At 41.4% G+C, this 20,480-nt stretch overlaps 2 protein-coding genes across 2 annotated transcripts in view; both read right to left on the bottom strand.

The window, feature by feature from the left end:
- Window positions 1-3,682, bottom strand: part of LOC112948595 (nck-associated protein 5-like) — a 50,012-nt gene extending 46,330 nt beyond the window's left edge. Inside the window, exons 1-2 of the mRNA XM_026040862.1 lie at window positions 1,851-3,682; window positions 1,005-1,182 (exon numbers count right to left, since the gene is read on the bottom strand). Coding sequence (XP_025896647.1) covers window positions 1,005-1,182; window positions 1,851-3,682 — 2,010 coding nt within the window. The remainder of the gene's footprint in view (window positions 1-1,004; window positions 1,183-1,850) is intronic.
- A 211-nt stretch (window positions 3,683-3,893) lies between these two features.
- Window positions 3,894-20,480, bottom strand: part of NCKAP5 (NCK associated protein 5) — a 129,385-nt gene continuing 112,798 nt past the window's right edge. Inside the window, exons 10-13 of the mRNA XM_026040861.1 lie at window positions 9,227-9,331; window positions 6,106-6,297; window positions 3,956-5,641; window positions 3,894-3,914 (exon numbers count right to left, since the gene is read on the bottom strand). Of these exons, the coding sequence (XP_025896646.1) occupies window positions 3,894-3,914; window positions 3,956-5,641; window positions 6,106-6,297; window positions 9,227-9,331 (2,004 nt within the window). The remainder of the gene's footprint in view (window positions 3,915-3,955; window positions 5,642-6,105; window positions 6,298-9,226; window positions 9,332-20,480) is intronic.

Genomic DNA, 20,480 nt, shown 5'->3' with positions numbered 1-20,480 from the left:
CACTTTTATCGGAACAACAAAAGTAATTGCCTCAACTTAATGTTCAGTATATGAATTTGGCACAAGGTTTCCAATTATTTTTTGAAAATTATGATTATTGTTAATAGTAATCTTCATAATACGGCTATGAGAAATGAGGAAAGAATGTCGATGAAGTTGAGTTATGAAAGATCAAGTTCTGCTGGTGCTTGAACTTTAAAACATAATCGGAAGGACCCTCTGCTAGGCAAGAAATTGCTCACTAAATTGTAAGGTTAATTATTAAAAGCTTCACAAGGAAGGGGACCTGGTCAGTGTGACTTCAGGTTATAATCCGAGATTCCGTCTGTACATTTTCCAGAAAAAACAAGTTAACCACCCACATAACCCCTAAAAAACAGGATCTGCCTCTGTTTTTTTCCCTGAATTGCAACTTTCCTACTTGCTAGGTAAATCAAAGAAGTATCAGGTAAAGTTAGTACCATGCTGAAGCTCAGAACTAACTACAAGGCATTAACCAGGATATTTTCCAGGTACAGAGAGCGCCAGGGACCCATGTATGCCTTTGCTTTGAAAGCTTCCCTCTTACATGACAAATATCCCCAATTGTGATCAAACTCTCTGCCCTCTCCCCACCAGCACTGCTTTTTTTTAGGTTTAACGAGCTCAGTAACATTCAGAGGAATGTTCGATGCTGGCATGCAATTTTCAGGGAAATGGAAAAAAGGGGAAAAACAGAAAATGGGCCTATTATTTCACTGCACCGCAGCATGATTACGGCATCATTGTGCATATATTTCCCCTGGAATTGAACTGCCAGCAGAAGCAGTAGGATCCTCACGACTAGCTGTATAACCTGGCCTACAGTGGAGCTGCTCCGGTATTAATTCATCGTTTTCTAGCTACACACAATCTTTTCTATCATATATAAACAGTTATTATCCTGTTTGCCTACACCGGCAATAAAGAGCACCTCCAGAAGTTAAAAAGAAGGTAATATTGTTTTCATGTACTAAAGCACTTACCAGGGTCTGGTTCTGCATTTCCATATCAGCTTTTGTTTTGCTGTTTTTCTTGTGGATTCCTTGAGAGATGATAGAGTTGTCGTGAAGAGAGGAGCCCTGGGAGCTGCCCTTCGACACACTCCTGTAGGAAACATTATTTGATCCACTTTCTGTCTGCTGAGCTGCTTCCTTATCAACTCTGCAGGTAGAGAGCGATTCCTCTGATAAATTACATTGCCCTTCTTCAATCACTCCACTTTCCCATTCCTTTAATGTTTAAAGTAACCTCTCTGTATCTTTCTGTCTCTAGACCTTTGAGTGATAAATGCTTCTAACTAGCCTTGATCAAATCTGTCACTTGCAATTTCAGGCAGTATATCAATTTACTCTTTCACATGTAATGATTTATTTTATATTTGGGACTGCCGTGGGGCAAACATGAAAACGCTGCACAGTAATTGTTAAGTTTTTCTGTGACCTGAGGTTAAGGGCGCTGTAAATGTAATTAATTCTGACTAGTTACCAAATATATGCTTGCTGGTTATAATMAATGAAAATGGAATACATTAAAACATGTCCCTAATTATCTTCTACTTTTTTCAAACCATCTGCTTAGATTCTTGATTTCTGAAATCATTTGAATTTCTATCAACGTGGATGTAACTTGTCATTCTTTAATTTCAAAGACCATTGGTTCAGCTAACAAAAGTAACAGGAACAAAACTAACATCTCATTCTTAATTTCTTTTCCTTTAAAGTCCCTTTCAGAGTACAGAGCACCAGGCTGTGTTAGCAGCACACACTGAGCTTAGCATCTGGAGATGCCAGCAAAGCTGGCACAGCCCAGACTGCCTCCCCGAGTGTTACCTGTTCAAAAGCTCTCTCATAAAGCTGTCCTTTGGCGAGTAGGCAGCCGGGCCGGAGCCCTTGGCCTGCTCACAGCCAGGAATGGCTTGGGAAGTTCTCAGATTTCTGCTCTTCAGAACATCATCCACAGTATCAGTGCTGTCTCCTTTCCTGCTAACTTCACTCTCTATTTCACAGTGCTGGTCAGTTTTCTTTTTGTCCTTTTTTTTCTCTACTCTTGCCTGCTTAATTCCAAATCCAGAGACTTTTGCTTCTTTTTTTTCCAGCTTGGCTTTAGGAATGTCGGTTTTCCTGCTGCTCAGGGCTGGCAGTTTACTCTTGCGAAAGCCAAACCAGCTTGCCAGGGAGGGCCCAGTCTTTTGCTTAGTCTCTGCAGTGGGCGATTTTTGCCCCTGCCCCTTCTGCACATTTTCCTGGATGCACAACATGACTTTCTCCTCTATTGTAGGCTGTAGAGCAGGGGAACTCAAAGGACCTGTAACCTTCTCGGAGGCTTCTGCTAACTGCAAAGACATCTGCTGTCTTTGCAACTTCATTGCTTCGAGTTTCTGAGGACACCGTAGCCCATCCATGTTCTGAAAGGATGAAATTTGCTCAGAGGAGACAGCAGTTGACACCGTGAATTCCAGCTCTGCAGCTTGGACAGCACTTTTTTTATTTAGAGCTTCGTGTTTGAAACTTTCTCTGCTTTTCTCACCCAGGACGGACAGACCACGGGCATTTTTCTGAGCGAGTGGTTTGTGTCCCTCGCCTTTTGAAGTGCTGTGGAACAAGTCCAGTCTTGGAGGTGATCTGAATGGCAGCCTGCTCGGGCTTCCGTGCTGGCTGCTGCTGCTTGCATTTCCCAGAGAACTTTGCCTAGAATAAGAACTTTCTGTGGCTTTAGGAACGGCTGAAAGAGTCTCTGATGTCCCCGCTGAGCCGGGAACAACCCTGATTTGAAGTCCTTCCAYGGCCGAGTTCTGCCTCGTTAGAGAATTTCCCCTGTCCGAGGTGTTGGTAATAATCTGGGTCCGCACCTTCCCGGCACCCTCTGTCCCCGGGGCAGACGCCTTCTCCCCCAGGTGAACACTGAAGCTCTGGCTTCGTGCTTTCGCTCCGTTCATGCCCAGCGCCGGCTTCAAGTGCGACTTGTTGCTAGAGGAAAGAGATCTTTTCACTAACTTGTTTTCTAACCCATCTCCTCTGTCCACCACCGTGCTGCAGTTCTCATGTGAATGCGGCGACGCTGCATCCGTGCCAAGCCCCCCAGGAAAATTATCTTTTATTTCAGTGTCAGACTTGGAGTCTTTTAATTCAGTGTCCTTTGCTCCTCTGGTGCTTGTACACCTTGATTCGTCCTGCTTGCCCTTGCTTGCACCCACATTGCTTTTGGAAGCTGCATTGATGCTGTCCTTTTCCTGCTTCCCCGGCACAGTAGAGCTCTTTCGGAGAAGCTGGGGAGATTTAACAAATAATTTCAGCCCTGCTGGACGACGGGCTCTCATCCCTTTCTCATTAGAGCTCTGGGTAGCATTTGTAGCATCATTACTGTGAAACAGTGGTGACGGAGGCGCTGCCGGGACAAGGTTTGGCATCTTCTGTGGCTGATCAATCCCACTGTCACTGGAAGTGTCTTTTTTGCTAGAATATGCACCTGGTGAAGAAGTTGCTTCCCCTGACGGACAATCTAGGGAAAAAGACCTGGCTGTTGGAAAATCTGTGTTGGAAAAATCACGGTTCCTGCAGAGAGGCAGCTGATTAGGGGTTTTGGGGCAAACTTGCTTTGCAGGAACTTTGGGAAGTCCTTGGCATGTGCTGTGGGCTTGCTGAGATATGCATTTATTTTGCATAATTGCTTCTGCATTTTCCTGAAGGTAAGATAATTCAATTTTGGCCCCAGAAGATATATTTTTTGCTTGCATTTCATGACTAGATTGATTATGAAAGCCAGAGTTCACAGTCCCCTTTAATGGTGATGATTTAAGTACATTTTTTGCTGTTTCACTGGAACTAGCTACTCCTAACTTTACAGACACAGGTGATGAATGAACATAATTAGGCCTAATTAGCAGCGAAGTTGACCTGCCTGGAGGAAGGGGCGGTGATGGCGACTGGGCATCTACAGCTGCTGCGTTGCAATGAACGTCTCTGGTGGGAGGTTCTCGGTAGTCACTGGGCTCTACAAGGTGCTGAGGCAACAGTGGTGATCCTGGGCTCGGACTCTTTGGGTTCTTCATCCCGTCGCTTCTACCTGGAGGCTTCGGGCTGGGCAGACAGTGGGCAGGGGGCTTGGGGAGCTGCAGGGTGACTTTTGAGTCCAGATTACGAGGTGGACTTTGTGCCTTTTTGAACCTGGAAAGCTTTACAGGGGGCAGAGCAGGCGATTTTTCAAGGGCTGCAGGTCCCACAGATGCAGGGGCAGGTGTTTCCTCGCTCTCTGTCATCGCGGTTTTCTGAGGGGAAAATTTCCCTCTGCTGGGTATTTTAGTCAGGTTTGGCTTTTGAGTGATGCCTGTGTGCACAGTGGAGCTGGGGTTCGCCTTGTATGATACATCATACACTGGCTTCACTAGTTTCTGTCGTGGAGCATTTTGCAGCATCGCTCTCCCATAGCCTGGAGACTCACTGCAGGTCACGGGGACAACAGTATTTTTATTCCCCGTGTTTTCTTCAGCAGACTGTTTCTCATTTTCATCTTCAGGTCTTTCTAAAGCAGTGTACTTTCTAGCATTGGTTCCTGCCTGCAAACTAGCTATTCCCTGAGGTATAACTTGAGTATATTCTGCACTGGACCTAGTTTGTGGCTGGTTGATTGAAATTTCATTTCTTGTTACGGTGACAACTCCGGTTTGATGCGAGCTGAACTCAATAGGCTCACCATCCTCAGCATCGAATACTACAGTAATGCACTCTTCAGAAGAGGTCTTCTTTATAACTTTTTGTTGTTTAATAAAACTACCCGTCTTTGGCCTAATATCTGAGTGTGCAGAGGGCTGTTGGTCTTCTCTGTCAGTAGATACAAACTGCGAGCTCTCCACCACCACGAGTGTGTCAGCAGTCTTCGTGTACTGCTCGGGGAACGGAGTCGCTAACACATCTGATGGACTCTTCTCATCGCTGCTTTCTATATGTAATTCATCCAAGACTTCATTGTCATCAGTATCTGAGAGCTGAAAATTAAGGTCCTTCCAGCCTGTATTAACAAGGCTTTGATCTAAGCGCAACTCRGGCAGCTCTGTTCCACTGCACGATTTTACTTCTGCCTGAAATTCACTGACAAAACTTGTCAATTTTTCAGGTCTTTCTTTTGAATTAAAATATGAGCTTCTTTCAGGCAACTGTTTCCTATTAAGGTCCCAATCAAATAGGCTGTCAGAGACACTGTGAGTTAATTTGTTACAACAGATCCTGCAGTCCTTGCTTGGTACTTCCTGCAGCAGCAGTAAAGATGAAGACTCGTCGTCTATGTCTTCGTGTGAATCTGAGTCGAAAGAGAAAGTTTTGTTGTGCTCAATGCAAATATTGCCTATGTCTGTTGGCTTACAGTGAGTCTGTTCATTATGGCTGCCACATTTAACTCCCGGGGAATAAATTCCTTCATTGGAGTTCATGCAATCCTTGTAACCCCATTTTGATATTACTGAAGGTGTCTCCAGCAGTATTTTTTGTTTCTGTAGCTTCTTCAGCCCTTGTAGGATATGGTTTTCCTTGATACGAGTTGGAGGTAGTTGGAGGTCATCTGCAGGACTCGAGAGGTTGCTCGGGAGTGAAGAGCCAATGCTTATTCTTTTATCCCAGGTTATGGATGACTGTTAAGACAAAATAAAACTCACATATTACTCAAAAGTGCTAGCTACAATTTTAGCAAAGAGAATGACGAGTTACACAGGGCATTTTGTTTCATTCTTTGCTATTAATACCAATGTTCTTTTTTAATACAGAATTTCATAGTGGTGTGAAGGGTGCAGCACACCTGAAACCTGCAGGAATAACAGTGTGAATGAAAGGTTTAAGATAAACGGGATTGTGAAAGACAGAAGAAATGTCAGAATAAATGAGGAAACTGTGAGCAAAYTGCAGTGATAAAAGACTTGTGAAAAAAGAAAATTAGGGGAAGAGAGGAAGATGCAGGAAGGCAGGGAGAGAGAATTCAGTGGAGTGACAAGTGGTTTAAATATATAGAAGAAAAATATTTCAAAAACAGCCAGCCACTCAATTAATCTTGTTCCAAACGAACTTAAGCTAATAAATGAAGCAAATTAATTTGATTTACCCTTTTGCTGCATGTTTTCCCATCGTTCCAAGTGTAGGAGGAACCACTGGAATATTCACTGCAAGCACTTGAGAGGGAGAGTTCACTGCTGCTGCAGCTGCTCCGGGGATACAGGCGGCTAAGACCTGTCATATTTAATTGACTGTGGCATTTCAAGACAGGTATACAGGATTTMACATTCTGCTGGCATTCCTAAAACACGAGAAGAAACAGAAATATCTCAGGGCTGGGAAAAGATCACTTTTCTTCCCCCTGATTAAGCAGGACAAAACCCAGCAAGTAAGCTACCTGCACTTTTGTACATGCCATCAGCATCTGGGGAAAATAATACAAAGAACTAAAGGAAAAATTGCTACGTTTTTCATACGTTTTGGACAAAATCCACAGTCCTCCACGTTTCTTCCTTTATTCTTGAAACAATAATCTGCCTTTGCAAAAGCTCATTTCGAGTCTATTTGAATTACGCTTTGGACGTAAGCGGCTTCAGTAAGATACAGAAAACAAAGTTATCCGAGTACAAGTACATCTTGACAACTGCATTATAGCCCCGCGATGTAACAGATGAGCCTCTACACACTGGACAAGGCAAATTAATTTAGTGTCCCAAGCAGAACGTCCACCGAGAATGGAATCTCTCCGTTACAGTCTCATTTGGGTTTCCTATCTAGTTCAAAGCTTTGTCTAAGAAACTCTCTGACGTAGGACCATCCATCTTGGTGTCACGCCGCGACAGCTGAAGCCTCTTGCTTATGCAATTTATTGACACTTTATGGCTGCCTTTGGTGCCTGTGCAGTTATCGCCCCTCTCCAAACGCAATTTCGGCTGACTGTGACTAAGTGCCAGCTTTGAGGAAGAGAGTAATGAAGAGCAGATAGCACTTTAGGTAAAATATTAAACCTCTGTAAGAGTATCTAGGATGCCTTTAATTTGTTTTCCAGCTGATACTCTTGTGCCTAACAATGTTAGAGCTTTTTTTAATGGTAAGTGCCCATGCTCTTCTGTTGTTATGCTTCTACTTCCTTACAGAACCAGACATCTTTTTAATTACCAGGAATGCCAGACAGGGTGACATGACTACGCTTTTATAAAGCTTTATTTTCAATTTCATTATGGCAAAAAACAATCTTGCAACCTCAAAGAATATTTATTGATTTTTTTATTTATTTATTTACTACAGCCTACGTTCGTTTTGCTTAAACAAAACTTTTACCTTTATATTCAGGAAGWCATAAGGAAATCTAGTCATAGAATCCACAAAACAATTACCAAAACTGAGCATATATAGGAGAGACACAGCCTTTTCATGCAAATCTTGGGGAAAAAATGCATAGTTTGTAGGCACTTCTCAGGCACCAAGATGTTTGTTGGACTTTTGTTAACTTCCTCCATTTTCTCACCCACTTCTTTCCATTTATTAGCTCTCTGGCTGAACCTTTTTTTCAGTTAAATGGCAGGGAGCAGATTTTTTCCTGCCAAGCAGTTCATCAGTACAGCTGTTCATTGCTCAGCTGACATAATAATGTTCTGGTTTTGACAAACGTAACTACAGGACAAATCATTCTTCTCTGTCGCGGGAAAAACCTATGAATGGGAACATCATTTAGAGGGAGCAAGAGCAGGTTTCACCTCCGGGAGTGCTCGGTACGTGTTCCCTCAGGAAGTCAAAGCCAGGGAGCAAAAGCCATTAAATCCTCTCAATTTGGGAGGAATTCCTGCAATCAGAGGCAGGATGATACTTTTGGCTCAGGGATAGACTTTGTTGGTACCAATCACTACTGCTGGTGTCCTGGCTCCTATGGAAGACTTTCCACTAGGCTGCGTTCCAGGCACCAGAGGGTTTAAGGGATGGATGTCTGTATGATCCTTCCCTGCAGGATTAAGGAAAAAGAGGAGATCATGGTGTCCTGCTTGGTCTTTCCATCCCCTCACTCACATGCCCTTCCTTTGCACCAAAAAGAAAGGCATTTGCTCCTAGAGTTTCTGCAGTGAGGAAAACAGACAGATACCCAGGGCAAGCAAAAGAGGGGGATATTACAGAAATCACTTTTGCTGTTTAAACAGAGCAGAAATCTGTAAAAAGTAAATAACATAACTAGAGACTCTGAAGTAGGATGTCTACCCTATTTCTAGGCTGCATTAGCATCATTAGAACGGGCMCGGATTTTTCTCCTGCCTTTTGCCTCTGTTCTCTGAGGAAGAACTTTAAATACTATGTTTATCAATTAAATATATTTCACTTATATATCAGTTAATTAACTGGCATTATGGAATTTGCATTTTTTGTAATCATGAGTTTTAAATCATTACCTTTAATGAAACTTGGYGTACAAAAGCTCAACTGCAACACAGCAATTAAAACACCTAGTTGTTACTAAAATGACAGAGAATTGAAAGAATCRAACAAATATGGAGACAAAATTATATGCTCAGAAAAACCCTAACCCTTCAGCTAAATTACGTATTATGCAAAGGGTCGTTAGCATCTTTGTGAACCTTTGAAACGATGCCTTTTCATTAAAATATGTATTACAAAGCAGATTATATTTCTGTTGACACTACTGTACTTCAAGATCAAAGGCACGGACAGGTTCAACATTCTGTTCTTGTTCTCTTTGTTTCCCTCTATCTTTATGTGACTTTTGTTTTTTCAGCTACTTTTCCCTTTGACAATGAAACATGAAAGCCACATTGGCTAAAGTTTTGCCAAATAAGCACAACGCTAACACCACCTAAAAAAAAATGCAGAGACATGAATTTTTAAAAGTTCATACATAATATATCATAAAAGTAGTATGAATAATACGGTACATGGGCTTTAATAAAAAGCTCCTTGACCATTTCTCAGAGATTCTGAGATGTAATCAATACCCAAAAAGGTATCTTGGGGACATTGCTAAGATTTATGCTTTTTTGCACAGAGTGACACTATCTGCTTACTATATCAACTGAGAACACAATATTGAGTTTCAGAGAACAGGAGGAGGAAGAAGTATCGTTATCTGTCCCAGCGGTGCTTCGATTCGGTGAGCGGCTTCACGGCTCCCTTCATGACATTGCACTTCAGCAGGAGAAAAGAGGAAGGTTCCCCACGAGGGAGACAAGGACAGCACAAAAACTCACGTGCGTCTGAGCCTCGGCAGGCCGAGATTGCACCAGGCTTCTGTTCCTTTCCACTTCCAAAAGCAAATCCCCAGAGGAGAGGTCTAAGATGCGCGAGTGGAGTTTCTGGGCAGGGGAAGAAGGGAAGGACCAAAGCATGAATGTTTGTCAACTAGGCAGCACGTCAGCGTTTTTACAAGTTCCATCTCTATGTTTAAATTTCAAGAAAAATGAAGACCCTGGGGTTAAAGAGGATTTGTTCTAATTTTAGAAGCTGCTGTTCCCACTCGCTTTGCCCAGGACTTGTCCTATGAAGAAGAGATGATTCTTCAGCTAAAACAAACTACTTTTTCTCCCAGTCATTCGTTTACAAGTTATCACTATTCCACATGCAACAATGACAAATGAACACGGATCCCATCATTACCCTGAGTATTTGACAGGTTTCAGGAAAAAAATGAAAAAAAAAAGAACTACAAAATTAACACAAATCAATCAACGTGTTAATGTTGTTTTATTTTGGCACTATAACATCTCTAGTGAATGATTGTAAAAGCGACCCTATTTTTAAACAGAATTGATCTAGTGAAGGCTTCCCTCGCACACATTTTAACTCAAAGTCATTAATGTCATCTGTTAGGAACAATTAATGTGAATAGAAAATAATTGCATCAGGGAACTAGGGACTCAGAGGATTTTSAGCATTAATATTCATGCGTTGTTCGATTACATGCACAGTACTTTATTTCACTTTTCGCTGAGAGGATGGATAAATCGGTGCCATTTCCCTCATATTCACCTGTACACTAATTACCAAGGCTTTCAGTGTGCATTAAGCCTGAGTTGTTTTAATTGCAGCTTCAATAAAATCCATGATTTATGTAAACACCTTGGCTGATGACTTCAAAGGAAGTACCTGCTATCTTGTCAGCCATGGGACCAACACATCGAGTCAGAGACTTTATGGATCTGACTCACAGCCCACTGAAATCAGTGAAAAAAGGACATCAAGAAAGAAAAAAGGGAGGTCTGTTCCAGATGGTTTAGTCATTTTTTTTTTGTAACCACAATACAGTGGTTCCTGTACACAGTGATTCCTTAGCAGGTACTATCCTCTTGCAGGCACATGATGGGAAATAGCTCCAGTGATCAATGTTTGGTATAATCATGTATCGCCCACCATATTTTTGACTAGATTAAGGTGCCTCCAGCAGTCAGTATCCACTGCACTTTTCATTAACTGCATCCAGGGTTCGTGGTTTTCAGCACTAGTCGTGTCTATGCCCGAGCTATTCAGCGTGCACATCTAAGATGTTGTTAGTTGCTGTCAAGTGTTTGCTCAAGATTTGCTCTGGGTAAAAAGCCTTTCCAAGCTCACAGGTTTACTGTTTTAGTACATATGTTTTTCTTGACAATAATCCCAGCTGTATAGTAGAACCACCAGAAAATTTCACTTWTTTTTTCTTTCAGAGACRGGAATCACTGATGTTAGGAACAGCTGTTGTACTKGCCCTTTGCAGAGGAATTACTTTTCCCAATGAAACCAATCGCCTGATTTCTGCCTTCACAGATGTTTTAGCACAGATTCCTATGGCTGGATCCATGCGATAGAGCTGATGATTGGGGACAGCCGAGGTGGGTGAATGTCTGGGTAACTATTTCCTCCAAAAAAGTACTCTAGAAATATTGCTATACGAGCTTTGTATTTGTAAAGCTTTCTTCACCTTTCTCCAAACAAAGTATTTTGAATATTTCATTACTTAACTGTCAACATACATGCATCTCAAGAGGGAAAAAACCCCACATATATCCTTATAAAGCCGTTCAATGGAGTTGTGGGCTCCCTGTTACTGTCCAGACYAGGCTTAAGGTCAGAGACTAACCCACTTAAAAATAATAAATTTCCATGAAAATTCACCAAAGACAGAGCACCTCCCAGCAGAGGACATGGCAAAATCCCCAGGGGACTGGGCTCCTGCCCCAGCCACGCGGGAAGGGAAGGCTCGATAGGGCTGTAATGATAAAGGTGAACCGGCAGGCTAAATGATTAATGAAGAGGAAGGAAAGTGGTTTTCCAAGAAGTATAACGTGATTATATGTCTGTATCGAAGAAAAGCTTCTCATGCTGGAAATATTTTCCCCCACACAGGCAAATAAAGTGGAATGGATGGGGAGCCAGCGCGGTGCCTCGCATTAACAAAGCGCGCAGCCGAGGCCAAGTCAGATCGTTCATTAAATATGGACACACACACTGAMGCAAGTCATCCAATTACAAAAGCAAAACGATAAGCAAATTGTTTCTCTTTTATTTTCTCTCCCTTCTCCACTCGCGAGTTCAAAAAGAGGGGAAAACATAGTATTTCTAAAAGATTTCCTTAACGATCTCCTTGAAGGGGCGGTTTGTGCTACCTGCACGTTTTGATTTCTCAGATGAGCACAAGGGGCTGTGTGCTTTGCACACCGCGTTCCTCTGCAGAAGACACAGCCCGGATTAAGGAGCTCYTTTAAGCAATGCTTAAATACGAGGCAAAAGCGTCACATTCGGAGCTCCAGGTCTCATGCCCTGCAATGGCCAGCAGCCTGAGGAAAAGCGGGAGCGGGAGCCGAGCCGGGCCCGTCTCCGCCGCTGGCCGGGAGCACCGGGATGGGTGCAGGCGCCACGGCAATTTTTCCAGCCTCTATTGCCAGGGCTCTCTCCTGCCTTGCTTGTTTTTCAGCAGAGACAGAGCAACGTGCTTCGAAGCCAGGATTAACTCCTGCAAGCCCCACAAAAAATGAAAACAAAGTAATTGATAATTTAGGTGGAAACCCATTATAGCAGGTGCAATAGGAAATACAATTATCYGGCGGGCGGATGACCAATCCATCAAGCAGAAAGGCGTTTTTTCTCTCTCWGCAATCTCATCGTGGAGCTTTTCGAGGAAGACGAGGGAAGATCACAACCCCTCAGCACGAGGCTGCCTTACAGGAGACCCCTGGACTTGTGTGCATCTCGCTGGTATCCGTATGGAATATCTAGCAGTTCCCAGCTCCTTTCTTCTTCTGAAATGCCTAATGGCCTGCAGCATTGCCAGAACAGTTTCCAATGAATTATGCCAAACTGTACGCCGCTCTCCAATATTGGATAAGTTAATTGCTATTAAATCAATTGGCTTTGCTTTTCTCACAGAAGCCAAAGCCCATCATTTACAGGGAAGGAATCCTGGAGATGTTTTCAGAGAGGATTTTTTCCTCCTCGGCACTCTGGACCTGCAAATATTTGCTGGCCTCACACTCAACACTTCTAATAACTTTCTGCCCAAAGCAAGAAGCCTCTCAGAAGCATTGGCAGCAACATCACCAATCCCATTCTGTCCCCGACTTACTACATTTTGTAACTCTACCAAAAACATGTGAAAAAAACCGCCAAATTTCAAGAAGAGTGTCRATATGGTCAGTTCTTTATAGAGGTGACAGAGGCTCATCGGAAGAGGGCAGTGTCTAGGTGATTCGGTTTGTGGCCTCATCTGTGTTGCTGTTCCTCACCCCCTTGTTCATCTTTAACTCACATCCATCAGATGCAGAGAGCASCTATGGAATAATGACATCGAGGATGAGCTCTATTTTCAAAAGTCCTACCGAAATAACACTCAGTYACATTCCCTTTGGTGACGGGTGCGCTCCTTCCCCAGCCCTACCTCACTTTTCACACACAGCCCTATTCAGGTGTAACCACCAGTGACATCATCTGATCCTGGTGGTTGCCTCCCAATTTCTTCCCCCGCTCAGACATTAAACATCAATAACAGTCCTGATGGCTGCATCCWGATGGGGAGATAAGGCTCATTGTGCCTACACGGGCCAAAAGCCATCGGAATTGAAAGAATGACTATAAATCAATCATCTTATTCCAGAAATATGGGGACAGCCTGGGAGCCCACTGAGCTCTCCTTGCACGGCAGCTCCCTGCATGCCAGGATGTCCCCTTGAGCAGGGACTCCTCTCAAGGAGGCTCCTYGGGGTTGAGAGATCCCTTTCCACAACAGACCCATGGTAGGTGACCACACTGCGCTCACTTCTACAACTTGCAAACTTCTCTGATGCACTTGTGAACAAAACCCCTTAGTCATAAACCATTGACCAGGTCTGGGACTAGGACTGGATCCAGCTGTACCCAGACTCCTCAGGAGCTTCAAAAGCAAGGGTTTCAATCTGAGCCCCATGACTCAACAGAGAGTCTCCTTGATAATTCTGTGTATATCTTGAATGCCATACAGTAAATAATAAAAGCCTTGCCATAGAATCTCACGAAGCCATCGTCCGTATCAATAAAACCCATTACTACTTCCTTCACGCAAGTGAAGTGCATTGTGTCACTCAACCCCATCACTACTCATTCTGTGACACATTTACAAGACAGAAAATAAAAGAATCAAAAAACTCAAASCAAAATTATGTGTGTGGTTTATCAAATATTATTTCTTGCAGAAATATSATCTGCTACATGTATCATCTAGCCCTTAGATGCACGGGAGAGGGACAATCAGGAGCAGAAGAGAGAATGTCTTTCTCCTCTTCCATTAATTATTAACTTATTTCAGATCCCTCACTAATCAAGGTGTTAAATATGAAATTTTCATTCACTAAATCTTCTGAAATAGAARTGCAAGTTAAGTATAAGGAGAAAGGTAAAAACAATAACAAAATGGAGCTCAATGTCAGAATGTACAAACAGATTTAAGAGGAGTTTGTCATGCACGTGCATTTGGCATATGGTAAATCTGCTTTCTAAAGAGAGCAAAACAAATGGTTGTCAATAAAAATAGATAAACATGAAAATAAATTATAGAGAAATATAGGAAATGTTATTGAAATTGCATATTGTACATATACAGCAATGCCTGGTGTTTTATTACATATAATTGATATAATGAAAATACAATACTTACTTCAGCTCTTGGAAATTACACATTATCATATTATATAGAATTATATATATTATATATATTTAAAAGAATTTCAGAATTATGTCCTGCTTTCCTACTACTTAATTCAGCTAAAGAGAACTTCATGGCCATCACAAAAACAAAGAGATTTTTTTTTTCATTTTTACAGTTCTTTATGACAAGAGCAATGCTCACACCGAGCRCTTTCCACTCACTAACTAGCGAGCTACGACTCCTAACCGAGGAGTTTTCCTTCATCTTTCCAGGAGTTTATTGAATGTGAAGAAAGACACTCTTTCCCGGTAGAGTTATTGTGCATGTCATATGCCACCTCAAATTCATTTTTATACCTAGATCCCTTAGGGTATTTTCGAGGACATTTCATGGTAGAAATATCTGTCTTYTTTTTGTCCTAATTCTCTAATAATCCACAACACAACCACTCTTTATTTTAACAATTTAAATCACCTCAGACTTTTGTTGCCACTTTTCAGGGGTGCCTTTAGGTGAGATCAGTTTCCCTATGCACCTGAATAAACACTCACATTCTTCATGTATTTCTACCCAGAAAGATACAGTTAAATAATGTGATTTTTTTTGCACTGCTTCTGGAAATAAAATGTGTTTTTGTACTGTAGTCTAGGCAGAAATATCCATACAGGTGAATTTCTCTTTAGATTTTTACTGGCATGTGAAAAAAGAGAGGAAGTATTAGCTGATGAAATGATGAAGAAATCACAAAATAACTGCTATTCCTACATTTGCTACATTTGCTGGGAGCAAGGCAACAGCTCCCATTCTGCACTTTCAGATTTAGGTCTTTTCCTTATAAATYTGTTACATGCTTATGGGTAAAGCAAACAGCTTTGACTCCATAAAGGTACTTTGCAGCAAATCTTCAGGCACATATTTTCCTTTGCACCTACAGCACAGGTGACCCATCAACCTGGACCTGAGAACTCCCTCTAGCACCAACACTGTGCATCAAGGAGCAGTCAAGGGAAAAGCAAAGGACGAGGTGTCAGACACATCTTCCTTTTCCAGGAATTTCCTCCTCCCACCGCCGGGCTGAGCTTCAGCACAGAATGAGGGCTAAAATTAAAGAAGGAAACAGCCTCCCTTCCCCAAGATAGGGTGGGTTAATCCCCAGCAAATTAACCCTAGGACAAGCCCACAGGGGCAGGCACAAGCAGTTGGAGACTCTTATCTATTGGTCTTACCAGCAGCAAACAGAGCCACAAGCTCTGCTGTACTGCTCAGCATTAACAGCAGGAAGAGCCATACACAAAATGAATATTAAAGGATTAAGTGTAAAATACATTTGAGTAAGCTAAACTGCTCCTTAATACAAAAAAAAGGCTGCTTCCAGCTATTCTGGAAATTTTGTCAAGTCAAGGGAATTTCATTTTTTATTAATCTTAGAAAAATAATACCATGCAAGTTCTAGTATGACTTTTTTCCTTTTTTTTTTTTTTTTGATGTTTTGCTCTCTTGTTAGGGTGAAGTGGCTAAAAACCAACAAGTCTGCTGATACAGAAGACGTCAGGCTGTACGTTCAAACACAGCATTAATAGCAGTTTGTTGGCTTTGCCAGCAAATCCTCAAGGCAAGTTTACTGAGACAGACAACATCCAAGACAAAGTACAAGGGCTGGATATTACAAACATTCGTATGGAAGATTAGGGAGCTAGAACTACATCAGAAAATCCTGTTAACACGACAAATCCAGCACAAAGAATAAAACAAAGGTTCCGCTCACATCTGCTTCTGCTGCTACAGCCTTGCTAGCCTCTGCTCTAACCCAGCCATTCAGAGATAGGCAATGACACGGAATTAGATTCCAGCATAATTGAGATGACTGAGAACTGATGTCCTAGGGTATAAATTGGGAGGTATTAGTCAGACATTTGATGCATAAACATAAATAACATAATCTCTCTGTATTCTTCAGAGAGTTGACAAAGCCCCAAATTACTCCTCTTCCAAATCCCCCAGTTTTATTAATTTTTATGAACTGTTTAAATAAAAGTTGCATTGGAAACCACAAAGTAATCCTCTCTGATTCGAGTTTTCAGTTTATAWCTCTATCAGCATTTTCAAGCTCCAAGACTCCAAAGTTTTAGTTCTCATTTTAAGACCACTACAGTAGGAGTACATTATTAATACCGTGGTATTAATAATGAGCTAATTTGTTTTCTTAGGAGAGCACATGTATAAAGTCCCCTGTGGTTTGTAATTACTGTAAAATCAAGAGTTTACACCAATGACCTGATAATCAGCTAGTCAGAACGTAAATAATTTATGAAATATATGCTTTCAATGAGCTTGTTCAATGAGCTCGTCCTTGCCTATGGTACTACAGCAGTTTTATGAAAAAAAAAGTATTGTAGAACAGACAATCCTCTTACTAAGTAGCTATCTGTACTTTTTTTTCTGCGTTCATTTAGTACAAAAAGCAATAACTGCTTTCCACAAATACCTTTTCATTGATCTAATATTAATTAATATGTTARCTCCACTTTGTCAAATGATTGCCAACATACTCTGAATTACGTAACATCAGAGTCCTCCATGATCTGACACAGTATCTTGTTACATTACTCACAYATAAACCCAGTTTTCTTCAACATTTCAGAGTGCTCAAAATCAGCCTAGAAAACCATTTTATACTCCAAATTTTGTGGCAAGGAAGACCTAGACCTTTATGGCATGCCTTACACACATTATCGATGCTCTAATACTAAAAAGGCAATTGTCTTCTATTTTTTGACCATAAGAAATGCTTTAACTCGGAAATACAGACAAAAAGTACCCTTTAAGTACTCTCATTTATACAATATGTGTTGCCTTATCAAACACTGTCTGATCAAATGCTACCCACTAATCTCGGCACACTGCTAAAGTGCTCATACCATGACAGGAGGAATAGTCCTGTAACATTGCATAATTTTGGACATTGTCATTTTGATTCCTACGGTTTCAAATTCATTTTCACATTCACTTTCTGATTTTGCCCCCAAATCATCTAAAGGAATTAGGCAGACCTCAATACGATCTTGTTATTGACATTTATGTTGATCGATGTCGGCTCTTACAGAATTGGAATCTACAGATCAATTCCCCTATTAGATTCTTTCTCAGTGCTGCCATGATCATTTTATCACAGAAGCCGCCGCTATCAAATGCTGCTTTATCACTTTATAATGGGACAAGCTGAAGYTTTCCCTTAGCGGATAGCTAGAAATGAAAACTGTCTGAGATCTAGATATTGCTTTCACAGATTTTTAAAACTACCTCTATTAGTTGCATATGTCTATTTTAAAAGCTATTTTAAACTCATTATACCAACCAGGAATAACTTTTGCTCACGTGAAAAATCCAATTCTCAGAGTGGTTTTAAAAAAAAATGTTAAGMATGGAGTCTGGTCTGAATCTATTAATCATAATTTTTCTTGATGGGTCTAAGAAGGAAGAGATGATGGAAAGGATAATACCATGGTCTCTGGAATGGTTAGTACTACTAGGTGCACACACCAACACACACAATGCAAACAGAACGAATAAATACACAAGGTTTGTGGCAGCCTTATATCTATTTTTCAAAATACACATGGCCATGCTATTGCTGAGGTGTTACAGCTCCTGTTCAGAGAGGAGTTCATCAGATTAATTTAAATCTCCGATAAAATAAATTAGCTTTTTTATTGCCAGGCTGAACTACAAGGCTATGATTGTTATGTATTGCTACAATCTAGGTCTTAATGGTATTTTAGCCCTGTGGTGGTCAAACAGAAACCATTTCAAACCTTCCAAAGGCTATTAAAACATGTGCAGATGTCTGGAAAATTAATACTATTATCTAACTCTAACCTTTTGCCTGTAGGAGGAAAAGAGGAGACAAGGCTCAGGGAAGATATTATAGATCAGTATGTGGCAAGAGAAGAGGATAAGCACTGTCTTGCATGGAAGTTCATTGGCTGCAAACAGGTGACTCAAGTGAGCAAGATTCATCCTCATTTGGTTTTCACTGAAATCATTCATTTACGCAGAAAAATAATTCAAGGGGGATGAGCACCATTTTTGCAATCCTTCCTCATCACTGTTTCTCAAGGCCCAGCAAGCCAGACACGGAAAGCTTCATTCATTCAAATGACAAGAGCCTGAATCTGTCAAGGTTCATGTTGAACAAGCCGTATTTTCCCTGCCTCAGTGTTACGCATTTGAAAGGCTTCTCCATCCCTCCACATTTTTTTTTTAAGATTGCTGAAAAGTCAGATTGTCTGAAGAGAGTGGAAAAGCAGGAGGCAGATTTCAAAAATATATCCCTACTGTTAGTTTARAGGCTTTTAGATGCTTGTTTTCTCTCCAACACTAATGCACTGTTTTTGGCTCTGACAGAATAATTTCAGGTAAGAACCTTTGCAGGTTTAGTTCAATGCCTGGATCCAACGTACTTTATTCTAACCTTTTTTTTTTTCAAAATACTCATTTGAGGAATGGCTTAGAAAGAAGAAATGGGCAGATTCCCAGCTCAGATGAATTACTGGCTCTACCATACTAAAATTAAAAGAATTTCTGCCAGGTTGCGGATTGTTCCTCAGATTTCCCAAACTTTTGCTGCTTTTAAGAAATGAGGCTTGTGGAGCTTCACCATGACCAGGCATCTCTGTTGTATGTGTGTGTATGTGTATYGTTCTATGTTATCCTGCAAAATCTTAAATGTAATCATAGATGTCAGCAGCAGTTCAACTTCTGCAACAATTATGCAGATAGACAAAATTACAGGGCACATGTGTAGGATAAACGATGGCTCCATGGACTTGAAGGTGTGAACAAGCATCTCAAACTCTGCCTTTGGACCTCTGCGGTCCCCCAGTGCCATTTGGGAGCAATGAGAGCACACAGGGGTCCTTGGAGCCCGTACTGAACGCAGGGGCCTCCAGCCTGGACGTTTGGGAGCCCCTTGGCAGCTGCCCGCACTTGGCAGGAGCATCGGATTAGGAACCTGGGCCCTTGTGAACTGAGCAGTCTTCCTCRTGGATGAAAGCAGGGCTTAGGAGGAGTTAAATAGGAATTTCACCAGGGTCAGCTCCCAGGTCGGCACCAGATTTTCCGAAGAGCTCAGCACRGTGCCTGACTCCACGAGAGCCTGGCTCCGCACATAAGGGCCTGAGGACCTAAGTTAATGGTTAATTCCATGTGTTATTCCCCCATGAGCTATTACTAGTGCTGAGGCAATTCCCTGCRTCTTGAGAGAGCCCATATGTCAAATTATTGTCAAGTATCTCCTACGGACCATTTTATGGAATACATTTAAGTGAGCCTTGAAAACGCAACACTAATCCTCGATTCACATTCACACTTACAGTGTCCTTAATATGTAGGAATTGTGCCTACACACACAGGTATCTGCCCTACAGGAAGAGGCACATGATGCTTATCTAGAGGAAAAAATGGAGTATGAGTAAAAACAAACATTTAAAAAGTGGATGGAATATTTCAACTTTTAAAATAGGACTGAATGTAATAATATGAAAAAGAAAAAAGTCAAAACACTATAAAAGGAAGTAGTTCATACTGGCAGCTGTACACCAGAAAATGAACTGAAGAGTGGGCATCTATTGCCGAGTGCTAAATCACAATATCAATTCAGGAGGCCATTACACTGATGCTCTGTTTTTCATACTTCTAATGCAGTAAGCTGCAGTTTAATTCATAATGTTCAAGATGCCCTTGTAATGCAAACAGGACACAGACAAATCACTGCTCCTCCCTGCACAGAGCCGTCGGGAAGCGACTCAGGAAACACGGCTTCCTCACATCCAGGGCTACAACGGAGCCTGAATGCCACCTAAAAATGCTAAAAAAGCCCTCAAAAACTAAGATACAGCCAGACTCATGTCTGWCAATATCACACTGGGAAAGATCTAACGACAGGTAACTTTTTGACAGGAGGTAAAATATTAATGAAGGTAACTTTTCCATTTAGCTTGTCCTTATCAAGACAAGAATCCTAAAGGGTAATTTAAGAGTTAAGGCATTAATGGACTCTTTAGTTTCACTGAGTATCCTCAATCTGATTTTATCTTGCAATACAGCATTTCACATTCTCTGCAAAGTCAACAGAGATTTAGTCAATAGTGTCACAGCCTTCGGATGAGGATCTGAATCTTACCAGTATCCAAAGCATCAGTAAAAAAGATAGGTCATTTGGGAAACAAAGGAGAGCATTAGTAAAATTCAATACTAAAAGATGGGGTTGGTTCACTGGGTGTTTTATGATTCATTATGAGCAATATTTCATTCTAATTACCAAGCCTGTCTTCCATGTGTGGTATATGTAATAGTAT

Source organism: Nothoprocta perdicaria, unplaced genomic scaffold (assembly GCF_003342845.1).
Source record: "Nothoprocta perdicaria isolate Ctin4 unplaced genomic scaffold, notPer1 scaffold_27, whole genome shotgun sequence".
Lineage (NCBI taxonomy): Eukaryota > Metazoa > Chordata > Aves > Tinamiformes > Tinamidae > Nothoprocta > Nothoprocta perdicaria.
This window is presented reverse-complemented; position numbering and strand designations above follow the sequence as displayed.